We start from the raw sequence: 25,142 nt of genomic DNA, 5'->3' as shown, positions 1-25,142 counted from the left end.
TCTCCTCTGTTTGTGTCGTACTCCTATCACCCATCTACATCATCTCCTCTGTTTGTGTTGTACTCCTATCACCCATTTACATCATCTCCTCTGTTTGTGTTGTACCCCTATCACCCCTCTACATCATCTCCTCTGTTTGTGTTGTACTCCTATCACCCATCTACATCATCTCCTCTGTTTGTGTTGTACTCCTATCACCCATCTACATCATCTCCTCTGTTTGTGTTGTACCCCTATCACCCATCTACATCATCTCCTCTGTTTGTGTTGTACCCCTATCACCCATCTACATCATCTCCTCTGTTTGTGTTGTACTCCTATCACCCATCTACATCATCTCCTCTGTTTGTGTTGTACCCCTATCACCCATCTACATCATCTCCTCTGTTTGTGTTGTACTCCTATCACCCATCTACATCATCTCCTCTGTTTGTGTTGTACTCCTATCACCCATCTACATCATCTCCTCTGTTTATGTTGTACTCTACATCATCTCCTCTGTTTGTGTTGTACTCCTATCACCCATCTACATCATCTCCTCTGTTTGTGTTGTACCCCTACACCCATCTACATAATCTCCTCTGTTTGTGTTGTACCCCTATCACCCATCTACATCATCTCCTCTGTTTGTGTTGTACTCCTATCACCCATCTACATCATCTCCTCTGTTTGTGTTGTACTCCTATCACCCATCTACATCATCTCCTCTGTTTGTGTTGTACTCCTATCACCCATCTACATTATCTCCTCTGTTTGTGTTGTACTCCTATCACCCATCTACATCATCTCCTCTGTTTGTGTTGTACCCCTATCACCCATCTACATCATCTCCTCTGTTTGTGTTGTACTCCTATCACCCATCTACATCATCTCCTCTGTTTGTGTTGTACTCCTATCACCCATCTACATTATCTCCTCTGTTTGTGTTGTACCCCTATCACCCATCTACATCATCTCCTCTGTTTGTGTTGTACTCCTATCACCCATCTACATCATATCCTCTGTTTGTGTTGTACTCTACATCATCTCCTTTGTTTGTGTTGTACTCCTATCACCCATCTACATCATCTCCTCTGTTTGTGTTGTACTCTACATCATCTCCTCTGTTTATGTTGTACTCTACATCATCTCCTCTGTTTGTGTTGTACTCTACATCATCTCCTCTGTTTGTGTTGTACTCCTATCACTCATCTACATCATCTCCTCTGTTTGTGTTGTACTCCTATCACCCATCTACATTATCTCCTCTGTTTGTGTTGTACTCCTATCACCCATCTACATCATCTCCTCTGTTTGTGTTGTACCCCTATCACCCATCTACATCATCTCCTCTGTTTGTGTTGTACTCCTATCACCCATCTACATCATCTCCTCTGTTTGTGTTGTACTCCTATCACCCATCTACATCATCTCCTTTGTTTGTGTTGTACTCCTATCACCCATCTACATCATCTCCTCTGTTTGTGTTGTACTCTACATCATCTCCTCTGTTTGTGTTGTACCCCTATCACCCATCTACATCATCTCCTCTGTTTGTGTTGTACTCCTATCACCAATCTACATCATCTCCTCTGTTTATGTTGTACTTATATATCACCCATCTACATCATCTCCTCTGTTTGTGTTGTACTCCTATCACCCATCTACATTATCTCCTCTGTTTGTGTTGTACCCCTATCACCCATCTACATCATCTCCTCTGTTTGTGTTGTACTCCTATCACCCATCTACATCATCTCCTCTGTTTGTGTTGTACTCCTATCACCCATCTACATCATCTCCTTTGTTTGTGTTGTACTCCTATCACCCATCTACATCATCTCCTCTGTTTGTGTTGTACTCTACATCATCTCCTCTGTTTGTGTTGTACCCCTATCACCCATCTACATCATCTCCTCTGTTTGTGTTGTACTCCTATCACCCATCTACATCATCTCCTCTGTTTGTGTTGTACTCCTATCAACCATCTACATCATCTCCTCTGTTTGTGTTGTACTCCTATCACCCATCTACATCATCTCCTCTGTTTATGTTGTACTTATATATCACCCATCTACATCATCTCCTCTGTTTGTGTTGTACTCCTATCACCCATCTACATCATCTCCTCTGTTTGTGTTGTACTCCTATCACCCATCTACATCATCTCCTCTGTTTGTGTTGTACCCCTATCACCCATCTACATCATCTCCTCTGTTTATGTTGTACTCTACATCATCTCCTCTGTTTGTGTTGTACCCCTATCACCCATCTACATCATCTCCTCTGTTTGTGTTGTACCCCTATGACCCATCTACATCATCTCCTCTGTTTATGTTGTACTCTACATCATCTCCTCTGTTTGTGTTGTACCCCTATCACCCATCTACATCATCTCCTCTGTTTGTGTTGTACCCCTATTACCCATCTACATCATCTCCTCTGTTTATGTTGTACTCTACATCATCTCCTCTGTTTGTGTTGTACCCCTATCACCCATTTACATCATCTCCTCTGTTTGTGTTGTACCCCTATCACCCATCTACATCATCTCCTCTGTTTGTGTTGTACTCTACATCATCTCCTCTGTTTGTGTTGTACTCTACATCATCTCCTCTGTTTTTGTTGTACCCCTATCACCCATCTACATCATCTCCTCTGTTTGTGTTGTACCCCTATCACCCCTCTACATCATTTCCTGGGGCCGCGGTGGCCGAGTGGTTAAGGTGTCCCGACACTTTAATACTAGCCTTCCACCTCTGGGTTGCGAGTTCGAAACCTACGTGGGCAGTTGCCAGGTACTGACCGTAGGCCGGTGGTTTTTCTCCGGGTACTCCGGCTTTCCTCCACCTCCAAAACCTGGCACGTCCTTAAATGACCCTGGCTGTTAATAGGACGTTAAACAAAAACAAACAAACATCATTTCTTCTGTTTGTGTTGTACAGAAGCTACTAGTGATGTTCTGGCTGTCGGACGACAACAGGAAGCTGGCCATGACTTTAAACCTATACCACATCGTGAAGAGTTTAACATCAATTATAGGTGAGTCAACTCTCCACCTACTGGGTTATATTTGTAGTATTTTGTTTGTCATTACTTTATTATAATCTTAATAACTTAATTAACTGTATAACCCAAATAAAGTGTGTGATGTGTCTGTGTTTCAGATAAGAGCACACTGATTGTACCCCCGGGAGAGGTCTCGTCCTGGTGGCTCAATATTCGAGAGGCATGTCACCATAGCAATGCTGTACAGGCAGCTTACATCCTGGCACTTGTTTGTAGGTCGGTGGCAAGTGAAGTCATAGACAGTCCGCTGGTGTCAAAGGTAAGTGTTGAGCAGACATTGGTCAAACATTAATCAGACTTCGGTCAGACATTGGTCAGGTATGGGATAGACATTGGTCAGACACTGGTCAGACATTGGTCAAACATTAATCAGACACTAGCCTGACATCAGTTGGATATTAGTCAGACATTGGTCAGTTATGGGATAGACATTGGTCAGACACTGGTCAGACATTGTTCGTATATTGTCATCATTCAGACATTGGTCAGGCTTCGGTCAGACATTGGTCAGGTATGGGATAGACATTGGTCAGACACTGGTCAGACATTGTTCGTATATTGTCATCATTCAGACATTGATCAGGCTTCGGTCAGACATTGGTCAGGTATGGGATAGACATTGGTCAGACACTGGTCAGACATTGTTCGTATATTGTCATCATTCAGACATTGGTCAGACTTCGGTCAGACATTGGTCAGGTATGGGATAGACATTGGTCAGACACTGGTCAGACATTGTTCGTATATTGTCATAATTCAGACATTGGTCAGTCTTCGGTCAGACACTGGACAGATACTGGCCGACAGCATTGACTCTTTGATATTTGTTACATATAGGTGATGCATACATATATTTTTCACATTGCATTCCAGGAATAATTTTACATTATGGTTTATGCATTAATCAATTATAACAGACTCGTGGTATATATACATGACATTGTATATGACTGTTATGATAATGAGACTTTCACACATCAGCTATAAGATGTACTGACTAATTGGTTGGTTAATGATTTGATTGTCACCAAGGACCCAGATGCTGACACCGAGAGTGAAGTCCAGTCTACATCTGAGTCACAGTCTGATCAGCCTCCCCGAGAATCTCAGTCTGAGGTAGAGGATTGTCAACAGTGGAACACTAGTGTTAAAAAACTAGAAGATGTTTTATGTCTTAGCTGTCTGCTTCACATTGCTCCGTCAGAGGTCAAAGGTCAAGCTGTACCAGAATCACTCGCAGTCTCTGTTACGAAACTGATGGAAGGTGGCAGAGGTAAGTTATAAAATACATGCAGGAACATTTTTACCTTTGTGTGATCAGCTTGAATATTGGATGTGTGTATATGTGGGTACATGTGTATGTATAGGCAGTTGGTTTCTATGTAATACAGTCTGTCCTACCTACAGGTGCTGTATCTGAGTTGGTTACTGTGTAATACAGTCTGTCCTACCTACAGGTACTGTATCTGAGTTGGTTGCTATGTAATACAGTCTGTCCTACCTACAGGTGCTGTATCTGAGTTGGTTGGTTGCTATGTAATACAGTCTGTCCTACCTACAGGTGCTGTATCTGAGTTGGTTGGTTACTATGTAATACAGTCTGTCCTACCTACAGGTGCTGTATCTGAGTTGGTTGGTTGCTATGTAATACAGTCTGTCCTACCTACAGGTGCTGTATCTGAGTTGGTTGGTTGCTATATAATACAGTCTGTCCTACCTACAGGTGCTGTATCTGAGTTGGTTGGTTGCTATATAATACAGTCTGTCCTACCTACAGGTGCTGTATCTGAGTTGGTTGGTTGCTATGTAATACAGTCTGTCCTACCTGCAGGTGCTGTATCTGAGTTGGTTGGTTGCTATGTAATACAGTCTGTCCTCCCTACAGGTGCTGTATCTGAGTTGGTTGGTTACTATGTAATACAGTCTGTCCTACCTACAGGTGCTGTATCTGAGTTAGTTGGTTACTATGTAATACAGTCTGTCCTCCCTACAGGTGCTGTATCTGAGTTAGTTGGTTGCTATGTGACCCAGTCCAGCCTCCACCCCAGTGATTTATTCCTTCCCTGTCACATGTCGGAAAGCACAGAAATCCAAGGAGATGCCATGGAAGCCACTGAAACTTCCTTCCAGTCATTCCTGGAGAGAGTTCAAGGTATTGTCATATTTTATATGTACCCTATACCTTCAAACGTGTGTTTAAGAATCTTGAACAAGTAAAATAGGAGCTAAATCTGAACCAGTGCATCATGGATCATTATAAGCTGTCACTATGATTAAAGAAGATGACTTTTGTCTGTAGGTCAGATGGAAGTACTGAAACAGAGACTTCCACACAGTATGGAGGGGGATGTACTCCTGGCTAACTGCTGCTGGGAGAATGCTGTCCAGTGGAACAAAGATACGGAGGTTGGAACATAAACATAACTCCATAGTAACATAACATGTCTGATAAAATGGTTTAGGGCAATGGCTTATATTAAAGAGTTTAAAAGTGTGCCTGCTATAAAACAGTTTATGTGTGTAAAAATGTTCGCATACATGCCATACCTCCCAGCGTGGGACAAAATCTCTCTTATTTTCAAGTCATTTATTGCCTCCTGGGACAAAACTAGTGCATATATTGGTCATAGTGGTCATTCATGGTATTTACACTGACTGTAACTCTCCATGACAGAGACAATATACATAATCTTGAATTTTTGTGATAAGATTTACTGTAGCAATGGTTATAAAGATTCCCACCACAATCATCGTCATTCACCTCTCAAGACTACTTACACTTGGAATATTTTTAGATTTAACGGTCCACCATTAGGGACCCCACAGGAAAGGAATTTTATGGCAATTTTTACAACTAATATGTTACCTCAGAGAGAAGCTTTCACATTTCAAGGAAAATCCAAGTTGATAAATGAACCAGCTTGTCTTAATCTTCAGCTGTACATGTAACCATTTCAAATGCTTTTATGCAATATTCACAAAGCTGTGATATCAAGAAAACGAAAAATAATTTTGATTTTTAAAATGTATACTAATTGCAATATTAGTCCCCTGCCGTTTGAAAAACGGGGGGAATATAGGTTTACCCTCCGTCCACATTATTTTTCGAAAACCATTTTTCAAAATGGCCGCCGGCTTCTCATTGGTTGTGGCTTGTCCGGACAACTCCTCCTAAAGTACTACTCAAATTTTAATGAAACTTGGTATACATGATCAGTATAACATGTAGTTGTGCATCCAACATTTTTTTTTTTTGGAGTAAAGATTCCGAAATGCAAGTAAAAATGGCCTTTTCTCGTCACCTGGCGAGTAAAATAGCCCAAAGTCATAAGTCATTTGAGGTCAAATGTCACTTTTTTGGGAAATTAGAGCTTGTCCGGGGCATAACTTCCGTGTTATTTCACCTACATTTAATCAACTAGGTATACTTATGTATTTTTGTTTTTGTTTTTGTTTTTTTTAAATATTTGTTGTCCGCAACCTGAAATATTCTTCCTGTTGTTCTGTTGGGAAGACTAGTTTAATGTATCTATTGAAGTTCTGTCGAAAATAGGTACACTCCTAGGTCAGGCAGGGGACTCTGTGTTGCTGTTGCAATACTATCCATCCTTGTTACCCTATACAACTTTATGTAGTACATTTGTGTAATATATGATAAAATCAATATCTCCAACATTCAAATTAATCTATTGCTTTAAAATTGAGTAAAAGTGTTGATATTCCTGTCGCAAACAAATCTCCCTTATTTAAGGCAAAACTCCCTTAAAATAATCATCAATCTCCCTTCTTATTCTCCAAAAAGTATGGCATGTTTGATTTTGGCTAAGTGAATTATAACCTTACTGTATGTTTTTATCACACTATTTCCTAACTACATAATTATTTATTTTCTTGTAGTGTCTGAAAAACCTCGAGTCTTCCTTAGAATTTCTACGTTTGATACAAAATGCCATCCTTAGACAAGGTAAGATTGATCACCAAATCTTGTATGACAAGGATGGATAACTCTGTAATTATTATAGGTTTACATGTTACAGTACACTCATAACTTAATGTTATCTTTTGTTTGTATGTACAGTACACTCATAACTTAATGTTATCTTTTGTTTGTATGTACAGTACACTCATAACTTAATGTTATCTTTTGTTTGTATGTACAGTACACTCATAATTTAATGTTATTTTTTGTTTGTATGTACAGTACACTCATAACTTAATGTTATCTTTTGTTTGTATGTACAGTACACTCATAACTTAATGTTATCTTTTGTTTGTATGTACAGTACACTCATAACTTAATGTTATCTTTTGTTTGTATGTACAGTACACTCATAACTTAATGTTATCTTTTGTTTGTATGTACAGTACACTCATAACTTAATGTTATCTTTTGTTTGTATGTACACTCATAACTTAATGTTATCTTTTGTTTGTATGTACAGTACACTCATAACTTAATGTTATCTTTTGTTTGTATGTACAGTACACTCATAACTTAATGTTATCTTTTGTTTGTATGTACAGTACACTCATAACTGAATGTTATCTTTTGTTTGTATGTACAGTACACTCTTAACTTAATGTTATCTTTTGTTTGTATGTACAGTACACTCATAACTTAATGTTATCTTTTGTTTGTATGTACAGTACACTCTTAACTTAATGTTATCTTTTGTTTGTATGTACAGTACACTCATAACTTAATGTTATCTTTTGTTTGTATGTACAGTACACTCATAACTTAATGTTATCTTTTGTTTGTATGTACAGTACACTCATAACTTAATGTTATCTTTTGTTTGTATGTACAGTACACTCATAACTTAATGTTATCTTTTGTTTGTATGTACAGTACACTCATAACTTAATGTTATCTTTTGTTTGTATGTACAGTACACTCATAACTTAATGTTATCTTTTGTTTGTATGTACAGTACACTCATAACTTAATGTTATCTTTTGTTTGTATGTACAGCACACTCATAACTTAATGTTATCTTTTGTTTGTATGTACAGCACACTCATAACTTAATGTTATCTTTTGTTTGTATGTACAGTACACTCTTAACTTAATGTTATCTTTTGTTTGTATGTACAGTACACTCTTAACTTAATGTTATCTTTTGTTTGTATGTACAGTACACTCTTAACTTAATGTTATCTTTTGTTTGTATGTACAGCACACTCATAACTTAATGTTATCTTTTGTTTGTATGTACAGTACACTCTTAACTTAATGTTATCTTTTGTTTGTATGTACAGTACACTCTTAACTTAATGTTATCTTTTGTTTGTAGGTACAGTACACTCATAACTTAATGTTATCTTTTGTTTGTATGTACAGTACACTCATAATTTAATGTTATTTTTTGTTTGTATGTCTTTTGTACAATCTTTCTTAGAGTTTCCTAGTTTGATTTATATGACATAAGCTGTGTGGTAGTTATAAACTTTCTCAATCTAATTAAAATTTGACTTGTAGTTTCCACTCCTCTACGATACACTGCAATATAAGATCTAACAATACCCCATTGAAGGTCATCTCAGCATGACCTTTGAGCTTCAAATTCAAGCCAATGAAAAGTGGTCAATGACATAATTAGTCAACTAATGACAAATAGTCTTATGTAAGCCTTTGGTTGCGATTCCTTAGTATTCAATTCAGCACTTGATATTAAATCACATAATTTCACAAGCATTATTGGTAGACTATCTTAATGGCCACGGTAATAAAAACAAAAGTTGCTAATCCTCTGGACGTTACACTGAAAGAAGAACAGAAACATTGAAAGAAGAACAGAAAACGATTATACAATATGTCGTTGACAGGACGGATTGTGTTGCCAACTGGATTTCTAAAATCGTTACCGTATACGTTATTCCCTTTCGATCTAGATAATTTTTCATGATGCTGTTGCCTTTACTGTCTATCTCATGTACAATGAAGGAAAAACCACACAGGCAGCACATGTTTGTAAAACTATAAATTCGTTGAGTTGTTCTCTGTGAGCCCAAGTGGGCGAAGCCATATTGTTTACCATTGCTATTGACCGGGAAAGTTACATAAGTAGCTATACTTCTGAAGAATGAAATCAAACCGACAATTTCATAGGCGGCAGGCTGACCGGCTGAGCTCAAAGGTCATGCTGAGATGACCTCCTACAGGGTATTGTTAGATCTTGTATTGCAGTGTATCGTAGAGTATCATAGAGGAGCAGAAGTTACAAGTCTAATTTAAATTAGATTGAAACTTTCTTACATGTATGTGTTGGTGGTAAGCTTTTACTGGTAAAATATCATCAGCCTTTTCCTTTAAACATATCTTTAAGGTTAATACAGTTAATATAAAAATAAAGGTTAAATTAAATGTGTTCAATGCTACAGGCACTAAAATGAGACATCCACGAACATTTACACCAGAAACCTGTGTTAGTAAGGTAGAGGTGATACAGTACTGCTGTATGTTACAGGTGTTGGTAGTTTACTATGGCACATGTTCCTGGCCAAGACATTTTCTGCTGCTGCTCATCTCATGGAAAAGGTAACTATCGTGTTACATTACATAAAGGAATTGAAAAACAATAGCAGTTTTATTTTTCGGGTTTGGATTGGGGTTGCTGTAGCTTTAAGCATATTATTGTTTGGGTTGCTGTAGCTCCTTCAGAGGAAATTTATCAGTCTAGCCATTGGTCAGATTTGATGTTGGGAGCCAATCAAATAGATAGCGCCAAGACCTCATTGTTATCCTGACAACAGATAAGATATGTCTACAGAGGAAAGAGCTCTTGGATTTTTAAAATGTCTCAACCTTGGAGACTTGTGATATTGTTGTTAATGAGAATTTTTTGCCTTGATTACTTATTTAAGATGTCAATATGTGATACAGGCTCTTTTGGCCTCTTGTTTCATTTGTTGTCTGTAGTTATATTTTTGTTGCCAAACTATCCGGAACATGGGTAAATGCAATAAAATGTATGGGTGGGATACATTTTTAGCCCACCATCATCAGATGGTGGGCTATTCAAATCGCCCTGCGTCCGTGGTCCGTCGTCCGTCCGTCCGTCCCTCCGTCCGTCCCTCCGTCCGTCCCTCCGTCCGTCCCTCCGTCCGTAAACAATTCTTGTTATCGCTATTTCTCAGAAAGTACTGAAGGGATCTTTCTCAAATTTCATATGAAGGTTCCCCTTGGTGCCTAGTTATGCATATTGCGTTTTGAGACCAATCGGAAAACAACATGGCCGACAGGCAGCCATCTTGGATTTTGACAATTGAAGTTTGTTATCGCTATTTCTCAGAAAGTACTGAAGGGATCTTTCTCAAATTTCATATGTAGGTTCCCCTTGGTGCCTAGTTATGCATATTGCGTTTTGAGACCAATCGGAAAACAACATCGCCGACAGGCAGCCATCTTGGATTTTGACAATTGAAGTTTGTTATCGCTATTTCTCAGAAAGTACTGAAGGGATCTTTCTCAAATTTCATATGAAGGTTCCCCTTGGTGCCTAGTTATGCATATTGCATTTTGAGACCAATTGGATAACAACATGGCCGACAGGCAGCCATCTTGGATTTTGACAATTGAAGTTTGTTATCGCTATTTCTCAGAAAGTACTGAAGGGATCTTTCTCAAATTTCATATGAAGGTTCCCCTTGGTGCCTAGTTATGCATATTGCATTTTGAGACCAATCTGAAAACAACATGGCCGACAGGCAGCCATCTTGGATTTTGACAATTGAAGTTTGTTATCGCTATTTCTGAGAAAGTACTGAAGGAATCTTTCTCAAATTTCATATGAAGGGGCCCCTTGGTGCCTAGTTATGCATATTGCGTTTTGAGACCAATCGGAAAACAACATCGCCGACAGGCAGCCATCTTGGATTTTGACAATTGAAGTTTGTTATCGCTATTTCTCAGAAAGTACTGAAGGGATCTTTCTCAAATTTCATATGAAGGTTCCCCTTGGTGCCTAGTTATGCATATTGCATTTTGAGACCAATTGGATAACAACATGGCCGACAGGCAGCCATCTTGGATTTTGACAATTGAAGTTTGTTATCGCTATTTCTGAGAAAGTACTGAAGGGATCTTTCTCAAATTTCATATGAAGGTTCCCCTTGGTGCCTAGTTATGCATATTGCATTTTGAGACCAATCTGAAAATAACATGGCCGACAGGCAGCCATCTTGGATTTTGACAATTGAAGTTTGTTATCGCTATTTCTGAGAAAGTACTGAAGGAATCTTTCTCAAATTTCATATGAAGGGGCCCCTTGGTGCCTAGTTATGCATATTGCGTTTTGAGACCAATCAGGGAAAAAAATGGCCGACAGGCAGCCATCTTGGATTTTGACAATTGAAGTTTGTTATCGCTATTTCTCAGAAAGTACTGAAGGGATCTTTCTCAAATTTCATATGTAGGTTCCCCTCGGTGCCTGGTTATGCATATTGCATTTTGAGACCAATCGGAAAACAACATGGCCGACAGGCAGCCATCTTGGATTTGACAATTGAAGTTTATTATCACTATTTCTGAGAAAGTATTTAAGGGATCTTTCTCAAATTTCATATGTAAGTTTCCCTTGGTGCCTAGTTATGCATATTGCGTTTTGAGACCAATCTGAAAACAACATGGCCGACAGGCAGCCATCTTGGATTTTGACAACTGAAGTTTGTTATCGCTATTTCTGAGAAAGTACTGAAGGGATCTTTCTCAAATTTCATATGGAGGTTCCCCTTGGTGCCTTATTATGCTTATTGCATTTTGAGATCAATTGGAAAACAATATGGCAGACAGACCGCCATCTTGGATTTTGACAATTTAAGTTTGTTATCTCTATTTCTCAAAGTACTGAAGGGATCTTTCTCAAATTTCATATGTAGGTTCCCCTTGGTCCCTTGTATTGCATTTTTGGACCAGTCTGTCCTGAAAACAACCTGGCAAACAAACAGCCATTATCGTTAAATCTCAAATTTCTTATATAGCTAGGATTCCCTTGTTTGAAAAGTACTGGAGGGATATCTCAATTTGCACAGATTAGTAAAAGGAAGGGAAAAATAGAGAGAAGATCAATCTGACATAGAACCTATAAAGATCATTCAATGGTGGGCGCCAAGATCCCTCTGGGATCTCTTGTTGACTTGACACACACTTGACTTTCAACTTGTATGCCTTTACTTACTACAGTATGGTAACATTATGATGTCATCATGTTGTCCATCGTTAGTCACATGACCTTTATTGTTATTCAGCTTCAAAATGTAACAGTCACATTAATAAATTGTGCCTTGATGACGGCCTGCCTAGCAGGCTGAAACATGTCGGCAGGATCATTTTCAAACCTGGACTCTGGAGTTGCTGCTCTTCTTTCATACCTTGTATGCCTTTAGTTTACATGTCTAGTTGATTAAGAGGTGAAAGCAGGTAAAGATGTCTAAAGATAAATAGAAAAGTTTGGTTTTATGTTAGGATCATGTTTACATTTCTATTCAAAACTAGTTTCAATGAAGTTTTATCCACTGTAGGTTGGAAAAGTACCAAAAGACAGGCTATGTAGAAAGGTAAGAACCATTTTAATGTCATTAAAAATAAGACTCCAATCTCAATATCAGATCACACTATCAGTGGACATTTTGTTTGTTTGAAAAGTTTCATGACATCAGAAGGAAAAAAATTACAGCTCCTGTTTTTTTCTCATCTTAAACTTTGATAAAACAAGAAATAATTTACTTGTAAGGTATATACCACTCCATTGTCTAATTATACTTGATTTGTTTATAAATTTTGAAACCTTTTCTGCTGATAAAGATATCAAACATTGACAGAACTTGGGGATTTGATGTATGGTTTCTTTACCAGGAGGTTAGGCTGAGTGAGGGAAGCATGGCTGGCTTTATAGGGTGTGCCTGTGACCTTTTGGATATCATCATGGAGGTAAGTTTGTCAGTAACAATCACACTATTCATTTGTTTCGTGACATATCTCTTCAGGTATACCAACCAATGTGACGTTATGTTGACCTGTAATGGTTAGATGGTGTGGTTTGTCAGATTTGTTTTATCTTTCGTCAGCCTATAATTGTTGTTACTATTCCTCAGAATGTAATACTTGGATAGAGCATTCCCAAAGTTTGTGACAGGTTTGACTGGAGTCCAGCTAGAACATTATGACTCCTACATGGCAATCATAGATGGTAGAGGTACAGCATGTATACATGTTCCATACTTAATGGTGATTTTATCAAATTTACAAAAGTAGTGCATCTGTTGGTTGTAGTGGGACATGGAATGGTATTCCTTTATGTCATTTACACCGATACTTCTCTCCCTGACAGACAATATCTTAATTTTAAAGGTTGTTATAAGATAGCAAGTAAAGAATGACATGACAAACATGTACATTTAGTTCCCATGGCTACTTACATTTACAATGGTCTATCAGAAGGGGACTCATAAGACAAGTTGTTTTATGGCAAATTTTACAGCCCATATACTCAAATGAGGAGCTTTCCTGTTTTAAGGAAAATCCAAACTGATAAGAGAACCATTTGTCCTCTTCAGCTTAGCTTCATGTAACCTTTAATTTCACATGCACAAAACTGTTAAGCTTTTTGTGTTATATATTAAAAAAAAATGATAAATTTTTTTGATATTTTCAAAAAAATATACTAATTGCATTTTGACCCTGTAAAACTTGTTTCCATATATCTGTAGTAAATATATACATGTACACTTTTATAACCAGGGTATGTGTTAACTTTCTAATTCATTTACTGCTTTAAAATTTAGTACAAATATTGATATTCATGTTGTATGTAGACCTTTATTTTAGGCAAAAATCCATTAAAATAATCATCAATCTCCCTTATTTGTCTCCAGTATGATGTTTGATGCCTTAGGAAGCCACACAATTCAAATTTCGTTTTTGCTACAGCTGTTTTGATAAGAGTTATACCCCTTCTCCTGTATTATGAAAGACAGACTGGTGATATCAATCCGATAAGGATTTAGGGAACGTGATGTTTTGGTGACTACTCACCTCCATCAGACAAATGTTATCTTAAGTTTATAGTGTAGAAGACAAATGTTATCTAAGTTTATAATGTAGATGAAAATTACTGCTAATCTGTTTACAATTTGTTACACAATACACCTAATTATACATTGTTGCCTCTTTGGTCATTTGTCTGTTGAAGGTGACATTGTAGTCATGCTCAGATCATACAAGGGTGGTGATTTACCGAAGTCTACCCTTCTCTTATACATATGTTTACTTACATAACTGTCGTTAGAAATGCATTTCCCAGTCACTCCTGAGCCGTCCAGGTAGCTTCAGTACAGTTATCTACCATAATTTCATGGGTATTGCGCGCTATGTTAGATTACCCGCACAAGTCAAAATAATGGTTTTATAATTAAATAGTGTACCCAGTGTCATATAGCCCACTCCGGTACTGCTTGCAGGGTATCTGCTATGTAATACATTAGTCAAGTTCTCCCCATCACGGAATCCCCTACTGTGTTTGTTTAGCTACACAGTTGACTGTGAACAGTGTTAATAAAGGTATTTCTAGATCTACTTAAGGGTATATATTACATTTGCTTTTGACATGGAATCGTATTGGTTTTATATTGGGGACATAAAAGCTAATTGTTCTTGTCAGATTTTGGGCTAAATTCAAATCGCCCTTCGTCTGTGGTCCGTCCTTCCATCATCAACAATCCTTGTTACCGTTATTTCTCAGAAAGCATTTTATTGGTCTTTTATTTTTTGTACTTTTCTACTCACAAATGACCATTTTGAATTTTGACAGTTGAAGCTTGTTACTGCTATTTCTAATGAAGTACTCTATGGATGATTCTTAAGTTTCATAACGATGTAGGCTCCCCTTGGTCCCTAATTGGGCATTATCAAATATTAGATTGGTCAAATTAATAAAATGGCCAAAAGCTGGCCATCTTGTGTCTAAAGAGTTGAAGTTCGTTATTTCTATTTCTCTATCATAATGGATCTTTAAAGCTATCAGTTACATTACAATACTTAGATCCAATACCGATAATTCAATGGTGGGCATCATCAATGGTGGGCATCAATATATCCTTGGGATCTCTTGTTTATCCAGTTGCAAACTTAAATATTTCAAATTTTTAGGTACTCAATCATTGCACTCAAACACCATCAAACTAGCCTACGTTACATCAATAATTTTACCAGAATGATTGTTTCTATTGTCACTGTTGATGTATCAAGCAACAATGAAATGTTTGATGGTTTCAGTCGTGTCCGACACCAGACTTTGGGGTACAGTATAATTGTGTCCATGGTGTTATGTGTTTGGTCGTGTCTGACACCAGACTTTGGGGTACAGTATAATTGTGTCCATGGTGTTATATGTTTGGTTGTGTGTTAAATGTTTGATGGTTTCAGTCGTGTTTGACACCAGACATGGGGTACAGTATACGTTTGATGGTTTCAGTCGTGTCTGACACCAGACTTTGGGGTACAGTATAATTGTGTCCATGGTGTTATGTGTTTGGTTGTGTGTTAAATGTTTGATGGTTTCAGTCGTGTCCGACAACTGACTTTGGGGTACAGTATACTTGTGTCCATGGTGTTATGTGTTTGGTTGTGTGTTAAATGTTTGATGGTTTCCATCATGTCCGACACCAGACTTTGGGGTACAGTATACTTGTGTCCATAGTGTTATGTGTTTGGTTGTGTGTTAAATGTTTGATGGTTTCAGTCATGTCCGACACAGACTTTGGGGTACAGTATACTTGTGTCCATGGTGTTATGTGTTTGGTTGTGTGTTAAATGTTTGATGGTTTCAGTCGTGTCCGACACCAGACTTTGGGGTACAGTATACTTGTGTAGGTGGTGCGTTTGGTTGTGTGTTAAATGTTTGATGGTTTCAGTCGTGTCCGACACCTGACTTTGGGGTACAGTATACTTGTGTCCATGGTGTTATGTGTTTGGTTGTGTGTTAAATGTTTGATGGTTTCAGTTGTGTCCGACACCAAACTTTGGGGTACTGTATACTTGTGTCCATGGTGTTATGTGTTTGGTTGTGTGTTAAATGTTTGATGGTTTCAGTCGTGTCCGACACCTGACTTTGGGGTACAGTATACTTGTGTAGGTGGTGTTATGTGTTTGGTTGTGTGTTAAATGTTTGATGGTTTCAGTCGTGTCCGACACCAGACTTTTGGGTACAGTATACTTGTGTCCATGGTGTTATGTGTCTGGAAGTGTGTTAAATGTTTGATGGTTTCCATCATGTCCGACACCAGACTTTGGGGTACAGTATACTTGTGTCCATGGTGTTATGTGTCTGGAAGTGTGTTAAATGTTTGATGGTTTCAGTCGTGTCCAACACCAGACTTTGGGGTACAGTATACTTGTGTAGGTGGTGTGTTTGTTTGTGTGTTAAATGTTTGATGGTTTCAGTCGTGTCCGACACCAGACTTTGGGGTACACTATACTTGTGTCCATGTTGTTACCTGGTATGTGTCTGGTTGTGTGTTAATTGCATGTTGTTGTTGGCATGGTTACACATTTTACAAAAAGGATCAATTATAAGATTAACATGAAGACTCAAGGATGCATAATACATATAATTGTTTTCTGAATTTTTGGATGGATGAATGTGTTTACTTAGGTAATTCAGATATAAAGGGAAGAAAACAAAGTGAATCATGAGGGTAATGTGTATGGTAAAGAGGAATTTATTCTTTGTTGGAAGGGACATTGCAATCTGATTAAAATACAGATCATCATTCTGCACTACATTAGTAAGGTCTGACTGTGGCCAGTAAGGGGTCATGCATGTTCGGTTGACCTCAATGCTTGCCATACAATAGGATATTTTCAAACAATCAAAATGCATCTCTTATATGCCTGTTTGGAATTGTGTGTAAAAGGAATGGGCAATCAAAAGGGTATTGAAAACATTAAATTGAGTCTGTAATCTGTCCGCTTTTAGCTCACCGGCCTGTCTGTCCGGCTTCAGCTTTTCCCTTTAAACAACTAAAATCTCAATATCCAACAGGTCCATGACAGACACCTGATATTGGGCATGTAGCATGCTTGAGTGAAGAGATACCAGGTTTATTCAAATGAATGACCTTGACCTACATTCATGGTCACAGGAGTCAAATATGCTAAAAACATTTAATAATGAGAGGCAAAATATTGGGCCTTTAGCTCAGGGGAAGAACTACCAAATTTGTTCAAATGAATGACCTTCAACAACATACTTTCAAGGTTATGACGGGTCACACATGCTATAAGAAATTTCTTTTAAATTAGAATAACCTAAGGTTTCTAAACATATATTAATGAATCAAGGGGCCATCTTAAATTGTGACCAAGGCTCTCTATTGGTTTGTTTGAATGCTGCATGATAGATTGTGAATAGTTCATGTTATCCCAGTCAGCTGGTTATATAATGAGTTTACTGGCGATAATCCAGAAATGGGAATTACCATTTAGTTGAAAAATGTATCAAGTCATTGTAAGTGATGTGAATGTTTATTTATACAGGAATATATTATACACGTAGATAATCCAAAGTTACACAACATATACAAGAATTAAAATGTCAAGGAAAAAGTCAAGTCACCATATTTTAAGATGTAATTCACACTATGAAATTTCCATTTATGAAATTTCTGTATAAAGTTCCGAAATATAGGAATGATCCAAGTTAAAGGTGACAAAGGCGAGACAGAGACAGACACTCAGACTGTGACAGTAACTGGGACTGACTGCAAATCAAACCTAATTCAGTTTCTGCTCAGATAAAATGAGTGATCTGTATTTATGGTGAAAAAGTACAAAATTCTTTAACCACTTAGATGTAGGTGACAGGTGACAATACTTTCAACTCAAAGTTGCTCTGACAATAAAGTGATAGGTGACACTTATGATAGACCTGAATTGCAACAATTAAAATGTCTACTTAGTGTAAGAGAGTTAATTGAAGGCCTTTTCTTGTTGACACCAGGAAGCTAGGGATTATCTCTGCCACCTAAATTATATGTAAGGTAATTTTACTTTTAGATTTTATGACATAATCAATAAGAAATGACTTGGTTTTACTTTTGAATTAATTATATACATTCTTAGAATAAAGCTTAAGTAGATTAGATATCATAGATTGATTAAATGTAGTTTTTGCACTGGTGAAAGTTTCGTTGACATTCATGACAATCTATAGAGTGCCGATGGGTAACAGACTCATAATTTTGCAAGTTGAAATTTTGCCAGTCTCATTTTGATTGGTTGGTTGAAAGGTCATCTGAACATGACCCTTTTCCTACCACCGTCAGAGTTTATCACAGTGTACAGTGATGATCTGTATTTCTTAAGATTTTATGAAATTGCTTAGCTTGACAATTTGCACTTACTTATTACTGCCTGTCATACTAACACATATTGTATGCCCTCAAGACTCTATTAATATTATCAAATTCTAAAATCAATTAATTAAATGTTCACTTATTAGTTCACTTATTAGTTCACTTGCCTGAAAGTTTGGCGTCCATCATCTGTTAGTGCGTCCGGCCATCCAGCATCAACTTTTTTCTTTAAACAACTTCTTCTCAATAACCACAAGGCACAATGACAACGAGGCATATAAACCTTATATTGGTCCTGTGGCGTGCTGGGGTGAAGGGCTACCAAGTTTGTCCAAATGAATGACGTTGACATACATTCAAGGTCACAGGAGTCAAATAGGCTAAAATCTTTGAACAACTTCTTTCAATAACCAAGCGGCCTAGCGACCTGAACAATTTTGCGCCTGTAGCATTCTGGGATAAAGGTCTCCTAAGTTTGTTCATATAAATGACCTTGATCTACATTGAAGGTCACAGGGGTCAAATGTGTAAAAATCTTTAAACAATGATTTTATTTCTTGATAATCACATTTTATTTAAACTACATATTCATTATACAAGTTACATTAATATACCACTATCAACTCTCACCCCATTCATGATTATATTACTATTCTTTTTAAATGTAAGATACAAAAAAAAATGCATACAATGATATCTTAAGAGAGACCTGATATTTGGCTAAAAGTATGCTGGAATGAAGGACTACAAAATTGCATTACCTAGCCTACTATGATATATGAACAAAGTGGTAATCAGCTTAGTATCTGCATAGATTACCTATATCAACTTCAAAGTCTAGAAGCTTTAGAAGCAGGTGAGCGATACAGCCCTATTGGGTTTCTTGTTCAAAATAGACTGCAAAATAATATCCAATACATTCTATTTAACACTTCTCACTGCCAGAAGCTCTCACTAATAACAGCTAGTGTTGTCCTCATAAAACCAACAATTTCAATTGATCATTTCTGAAATTCTGTAATTGAACTCAATGTTGATCAGTTTAAATTGCTGTATGCAAGTTTTTTTTGTTAATGTTTGTTTATCATCTACCTGGAAATACATAAGACAAAACATAACTTGTATAGGTATGATGAGTTGATGTTAACAGATACCTGACTTAGACTACATAGGTATGAGGTGATGTTAACAGATACCTGACTTAGACTACATAGGTATGATGAGTTGATGTTAACAGATACCTGACTTAGACTACATAGGTATGATGAGTTGATGTTAACAGATACCTGGCTTAGACTACATAGGTATGATGAGGTGATGTTAACAGATACCTGACTAATTAGACTACATAGGTATGATGAGTTGATGTTAACAGATACCTGGCTTAGACTACATAGGTATGATGAGTTGATGTTAACTACATAGGTATGATGAGTTGATGTTAACAGATACCTGACTTAGACTACATAGGTATGATGAGTTGATGTTTACAGATACCTGACTTAGACTACATAGGTATGATGAGTTGATGTTAACAGATACCTGACTTAGACTACATAGGTATGATGAGTTGATGTTAACAGATACCTGACTTAGACTACATAGGTATGATGAGTTGATGTTAACAGATACCTGACTAATTAGACTACATAGGTATGATGAGTTGATGTTAACAGATACCTACCTTAGACTACATAGGTATGATGAGTTGATGTTAACAGATACCTGACTTAGACTACATAGGTATGATGAGGTGATGTTAACAGATACCTGACTTAGACTACATAGGTATGATGAGTTGATGTTAACAGATACCTGACTTAGACTACATAGGTATGATGAGGTGATGTTAACAGATACCTGACTTAGACTACATAGGTATGATGAGTTGATGTTAACAGATACCTGACTTAGACTACATAGGTATGATGAGTTGATGTTAACAGATGCCTGACTAATTAGACTACATAGGTATGATGAGTTGATGTTAACAGATACCTACCTTAGACTACATAGGTATGATGAGTTGATGTTAACAGATACCTGACTTAGACTACATAGATATGATGAGGTGATGTTAACAGATACCTGACTTAGACTACATAGGTATGATGAGTTGATGTTAACAGATACCTGACTTGGACTACATAGGTATGATGAGCTGATGTTAACAGATACCTGACTTAGACTACATAGGTATGATGAGTTGATGTTAACAGATACCTGACTTAGACTACATAGGTATGATGAGGTGATGTTAACAGATACCTGACTTAGACTACATAGGTATGATGAGTTGATGTTAACAGATACCTGGCTTAGACTACATAGGTATGATGAGTTGATGTTAACAGATACCTGACTTAGACTACATAGGTATGATGAGGTGATGTTAACAGATACCTGACTTAGACTACATAGGTATGATGAGTTGATGTTAACAGATACCTGACTTAGACTACATAGGTATGATGAGTTGATGTTAACAGATACCTGACTTAGACTACATAGGTATGATGAGGTGATGTTAACAGATACCTGGCTTAGACTACATAGATATGATGAGGTGATGTTAACAGATACCTGACTAATTAGACTACATAGGTATGACGAGTTGATGTTAACAGATACCTGGCTTAGACTACATAGGTATGATGAGGTGATGTTAACAGATACCTGGCTTAGACTACATAGGTATGATGAGGTGATGTTAACAGATACCTGACTAATTAGACTACATAGGTATGACGAGTTGATGTTAACAGATACCTGACTTAGACTACATAGGTATGATGAGTTGATGTTAACAGATACCTGACTTAGACTACATAGGTATGATGAGTTGATGTTAACAGATGCCTGACTAATTAGACTACATAGGTATGATGAGTTGATGTTAACAGATACCTACCTTAGACTACATAGGTATGATGAGTTGATGTTAACAGATACCTGACTTAGACTACATAGGTATGATGAGGTGATGTTAACAGATACCTGACTTAGACTACATAGGTATGATGAGTTGATGTTAACAGATACCTGGCTTAGACTACATAGGTATGATGAGGTGATGTTAACAGATACCTGACTTAGACTACATAGGTATGATGAGGTGATGTTAACAGATACCTGACTTAGACTACATAGGTATGATGAGTTGATGTTAACAGATACCTGACTTAGACTACATAGGTATGATGAGTTGATGTTAACAGATACCTGACTTAGACTACATAGGTATGATGAGGTGATGTTAACAGATACCTGGCTTAGACTACATAGATATGATGAGGTGATGTTAACAGATACCTGACTAATTAGACTACATAGGTATGATGAGTTGATGTTAAGATACCTGACTTAGACTACATAGGTATGATGAGGTGATGTTAACAGATACCTGACTAATTAGACTACATAGGTATGACGAGTTGATGTTAACAGATACCTGACTTAGACTACATAGGTATGATGAGTTGATGTTAACAGATACCTGACTTAGACTACATAGGTATGATGAGTTGATGTTAACAGATGCCTGACTAATTAGACTACATAGGTATGATGAGTTGATGTTAACAGATACCTACCTTAGACTACATAGGTATGATGAGTTGATGTTAACAGATACCTGACTTAGACTACATAGGTATGATGAGGTGATGTTAACAGATACCTGACTTAGACTACATAGGTATGATGAGTTGATGTTAACAGATACCTGACTAATTAGACTACATAGGTATGATGAGTTGATGTTAACAGATACCTGGCTTAGACTACATAGGTATGATGAGTTGATGTTAACTACATAGGTATGATGAGTTGATGTTAACAGATACCTGACTTAGACTACATAGGTATGATGAGTTGATGTTTACAGATACCTGACTTAGACTACATAGGTATGATGAGTTGATGTTAACAGATACCTGACTTAGACTACATAGGTATGATGAGTTGATGTTAACAGATACCTGACTTAGACTACATAGGTATGATGAGTTGATGTTAACAGATGCCTGACTAATTAGACTACATAGGTATGATGAGTTGATGTTAACAGATACCTACCTTAGACTACATAGGTATGATGAGTTGATGTTAACAGATACCTGACTTAGACTACATAGGTATGATGAGTTGATGTTAACAGATACCTGACTTAGACTACATAGGTATGATGAGTTGATGTTAACAGATACCTGACTTAGACTACATAGGTATGATGAGGTGATGTTAACAGATACCTGACTTAGACTACATAGGTATGATGAGTTGATGTTAACAGATACCTGACTTAGACTACATAGGTATGATGAGTTGATGTTAACAGATGCCTGACTAATTAGACTACATAGGTATGATGAGTTGATGTTAACAGATACCTACCTTAGACTACATAGGTATGATGAGTTGATGTTAACAGATACCTGACTTAGACTACATAGATATGATGAGGTGATGTTAACAGATACCTGACTTAGACTACATAGGTATGATGAGTTGATGTTAACAGATACCTGACTTGGACTACATAGGTATGATGAGCTGATGTTAACAGATACCTGACTTAGACTACATAGGTATGATGAGTTGATGTTAACAGATACCTGACTTAGACTACATAGGTATGATGAGGTGATGTTAACAGATACCTGACTTAGACTACATAGGTATGATGAGTTGATGTTAACAGATACCTGGCTTAGACTACATAGGTATGATGAGGTGATGTTAACAGATACCTGACTTAGACTACATAGGTATGATGAGGTGATGTTAACAGATACCTGACTTAGACTACATAGGTATGATGAGTTGATGTTAACAGATACCTGACTTAGACTACATAGGTATGATGAGTTGATGTTAACAGATACCTGACTTAGACTACATAGGTATGATGAGGTGATGTTAACAGATACCTGGCTTAGACTACATAGATATGATGAGGTGATGTTAACAGATACCTGACTAATTAGACTACATAGGTATGACGAGTTGATGTTAACAGATACCTGGCTTAGACTACATAGGTATGATGAGGTGATGTTAACAGATACCTGGCTTAGACTACATAGGTATGATGAGGTGATGTTAACAGATACCTGACTAATTAGACTACATAGGTATGACGAGTTGATGTTAACAGATACCTGACTTAGACTACATAGGTATGATGAGTTGATGTTAACAGATACCTGACTTAGACTACATAGGTATGATGAGTTGATGTTAACAGATGCCTGACTAATTAGACTACATAGGTATGATGAGTTGATGTTAACAGATACCTACCTTAGACTACATAGGTATGATGAGTTGATGTTAACAGATACCTGACTTAGACTACATAGGTATGATGAGGTGATGTTAACAGATACCTGACTTAGACTACATAGGTATGATGAGTTGATGTTAACAGATACCTGGCTTAGACTACATAGGTATGATGAGGTGATGTTAACAGATACCTGACTTAGACTACATAGGTATGATGAGGTGATGTTAACAGATACCTGACTTAGACTACATAGGTATGATGAGTTGATGTTAACAGATACCTGACTTAGACTACATAGGTATGATGAGTTGATGTTAACAGATACCTGACTTAGACTACATAGGTATGATGAGGTGATGTTAACAGATACCTGGCTTAGACTACATAGATATGATGAGGTGATGTTAACAGATACCTGACTAATTAGACTACATAGGTATGATGAGTTGATGTTAAGATACCTGACTTAGACTACATAGGTATGATGAGGTGATGTTAACAGATACCTGACTAATTAGACTACATAGGTATGACGAGTTGATGTTAACAGATACCTGACTTAGACTACATAGGTATGATGAGTTGATGTTAACAGATACCTGACTTAGACTACATAGGTATGATGAGTTGATGTTAACAGATGCCTGACTAATTAGACTACATAGGTATGATGAGTTGATGTTAACAGATACCTACCTTAGACTACATAGGTATGATGAGTTGATGTTAACAGATACCTGACTTAGACTACATAGGTATGATGAGGTGATGTTAACAGATACCTGACTTAGACTACATAGGTATGATGAGTTGATGTTAACAGATACCTGACTTAGACTACATAGGTATGATGAGGTGATGTTAACAGATACCTGACTTAGACTACATAGATATGATGAGTTGATGTTAACAGATACCTGACTTAGACTACATAGGTATGACGAGTTGATGTTAACAGATACCTGACTTAGACTACATAGGTATGATGAGTTGATGTTAACAGATACCTGGCTTACATTGTATGATGTAAACTGAGTGCCATTAGTATATTCAGGTTTATTTTTGTTTTATTTTAGGCCAACTGTGAAGCCAATGAAGTTCCTGTGTTCAACATTGAACATCTCTGGCAGGATGTGCGGGGTCCAGCATCACTGGTAGAGCTAGCCATTGACCAGAAAACTACCAACTACGGCCTGCTGCGGCTACACTACCAGCTGGCTGTCATGATGCATGCCATTTTGGTCTTTGGCATGAAGTCTGTCAAAGTTTTGTCATTATTTGACACAAAGGTCAGTGTCTCTTGTGTTTGTACATTTGTATTTACAGTTACAGCCTTTTATCAGGTTATGTGTCCATGTTCCGTGAAGGGGCAGTATAAACAGTAATGTGGTAGCTTTTTATTGGTCTCACAGAAATCTCTTATTGAATAATTAATCACATATTTTGTATG

General features: G+C 37.2%; 1 protein-coding gene across 1 annotated transcript in view; it reads left to right on the top strand.

Moving 5' to 3' along the window:
* LOC117323781 (rab3 GTPase-activating protein non-catalytic subunit-like) overlaps positions 1-25,142 on the top strand; it is a 43,155-nt gene that overhangs the window by 13,797 nt on the left and 4,216 nt on the right. Inside the window, exons 21-30 of the mRNA XM_033879217.1 lie at positions 2,925-3,021; positions 3,147-3,307; positions 4,081-4,321; positions 5,042-5,200; positions 5,348-5,454; positions 6,946-7,012; positions 9,519-9,589; positions 12,571-12,606; positions 12,905-12,979; positions 24,769-24,981. Coding sequence (XP_033735108.1) covers positions 2,925-3,021; positions 3,147-3,307; positions 4,081-4,321; positions 5,042-5,200; positions 5,348-5,454; positions 6,946-7,012; positions 9,519-9,589; positions 12,571-12,606; positions 12,905-12,979; positions 24,769-24,981 — 1,227 coding nt within the window. The remainder of the gene's footprint in view (positions 1-2,924; positions 3,022-3,146; positions 3,308-4,080; positions 4,322-5,041; positions 5,201-5,347; positions 5,455-6,945; positions 7,013-9,518; positions 9,590-12,570; positions 12,607-12,904; positions 12,980-24,768; positions 24,982-25,142) is intronic.

Source organism: Pecten maximus, chromosome 3 (genome assembly GCF_902652985.1).
Source record: "Pecten maximus chromosome 3, xPecMax1.1, whole genome shotgun sequence".
Lineage (NCBI taxonomy): Eukaryota > Metazoa > Mollusca > Bivalvia > Pectinida > Pectinidae > Pecten > Pecten maximus.
Note: the sequence above shows the minus strand (reverse complement) of the source record. Positions and strands in the feature narration are given on the sequence as shown.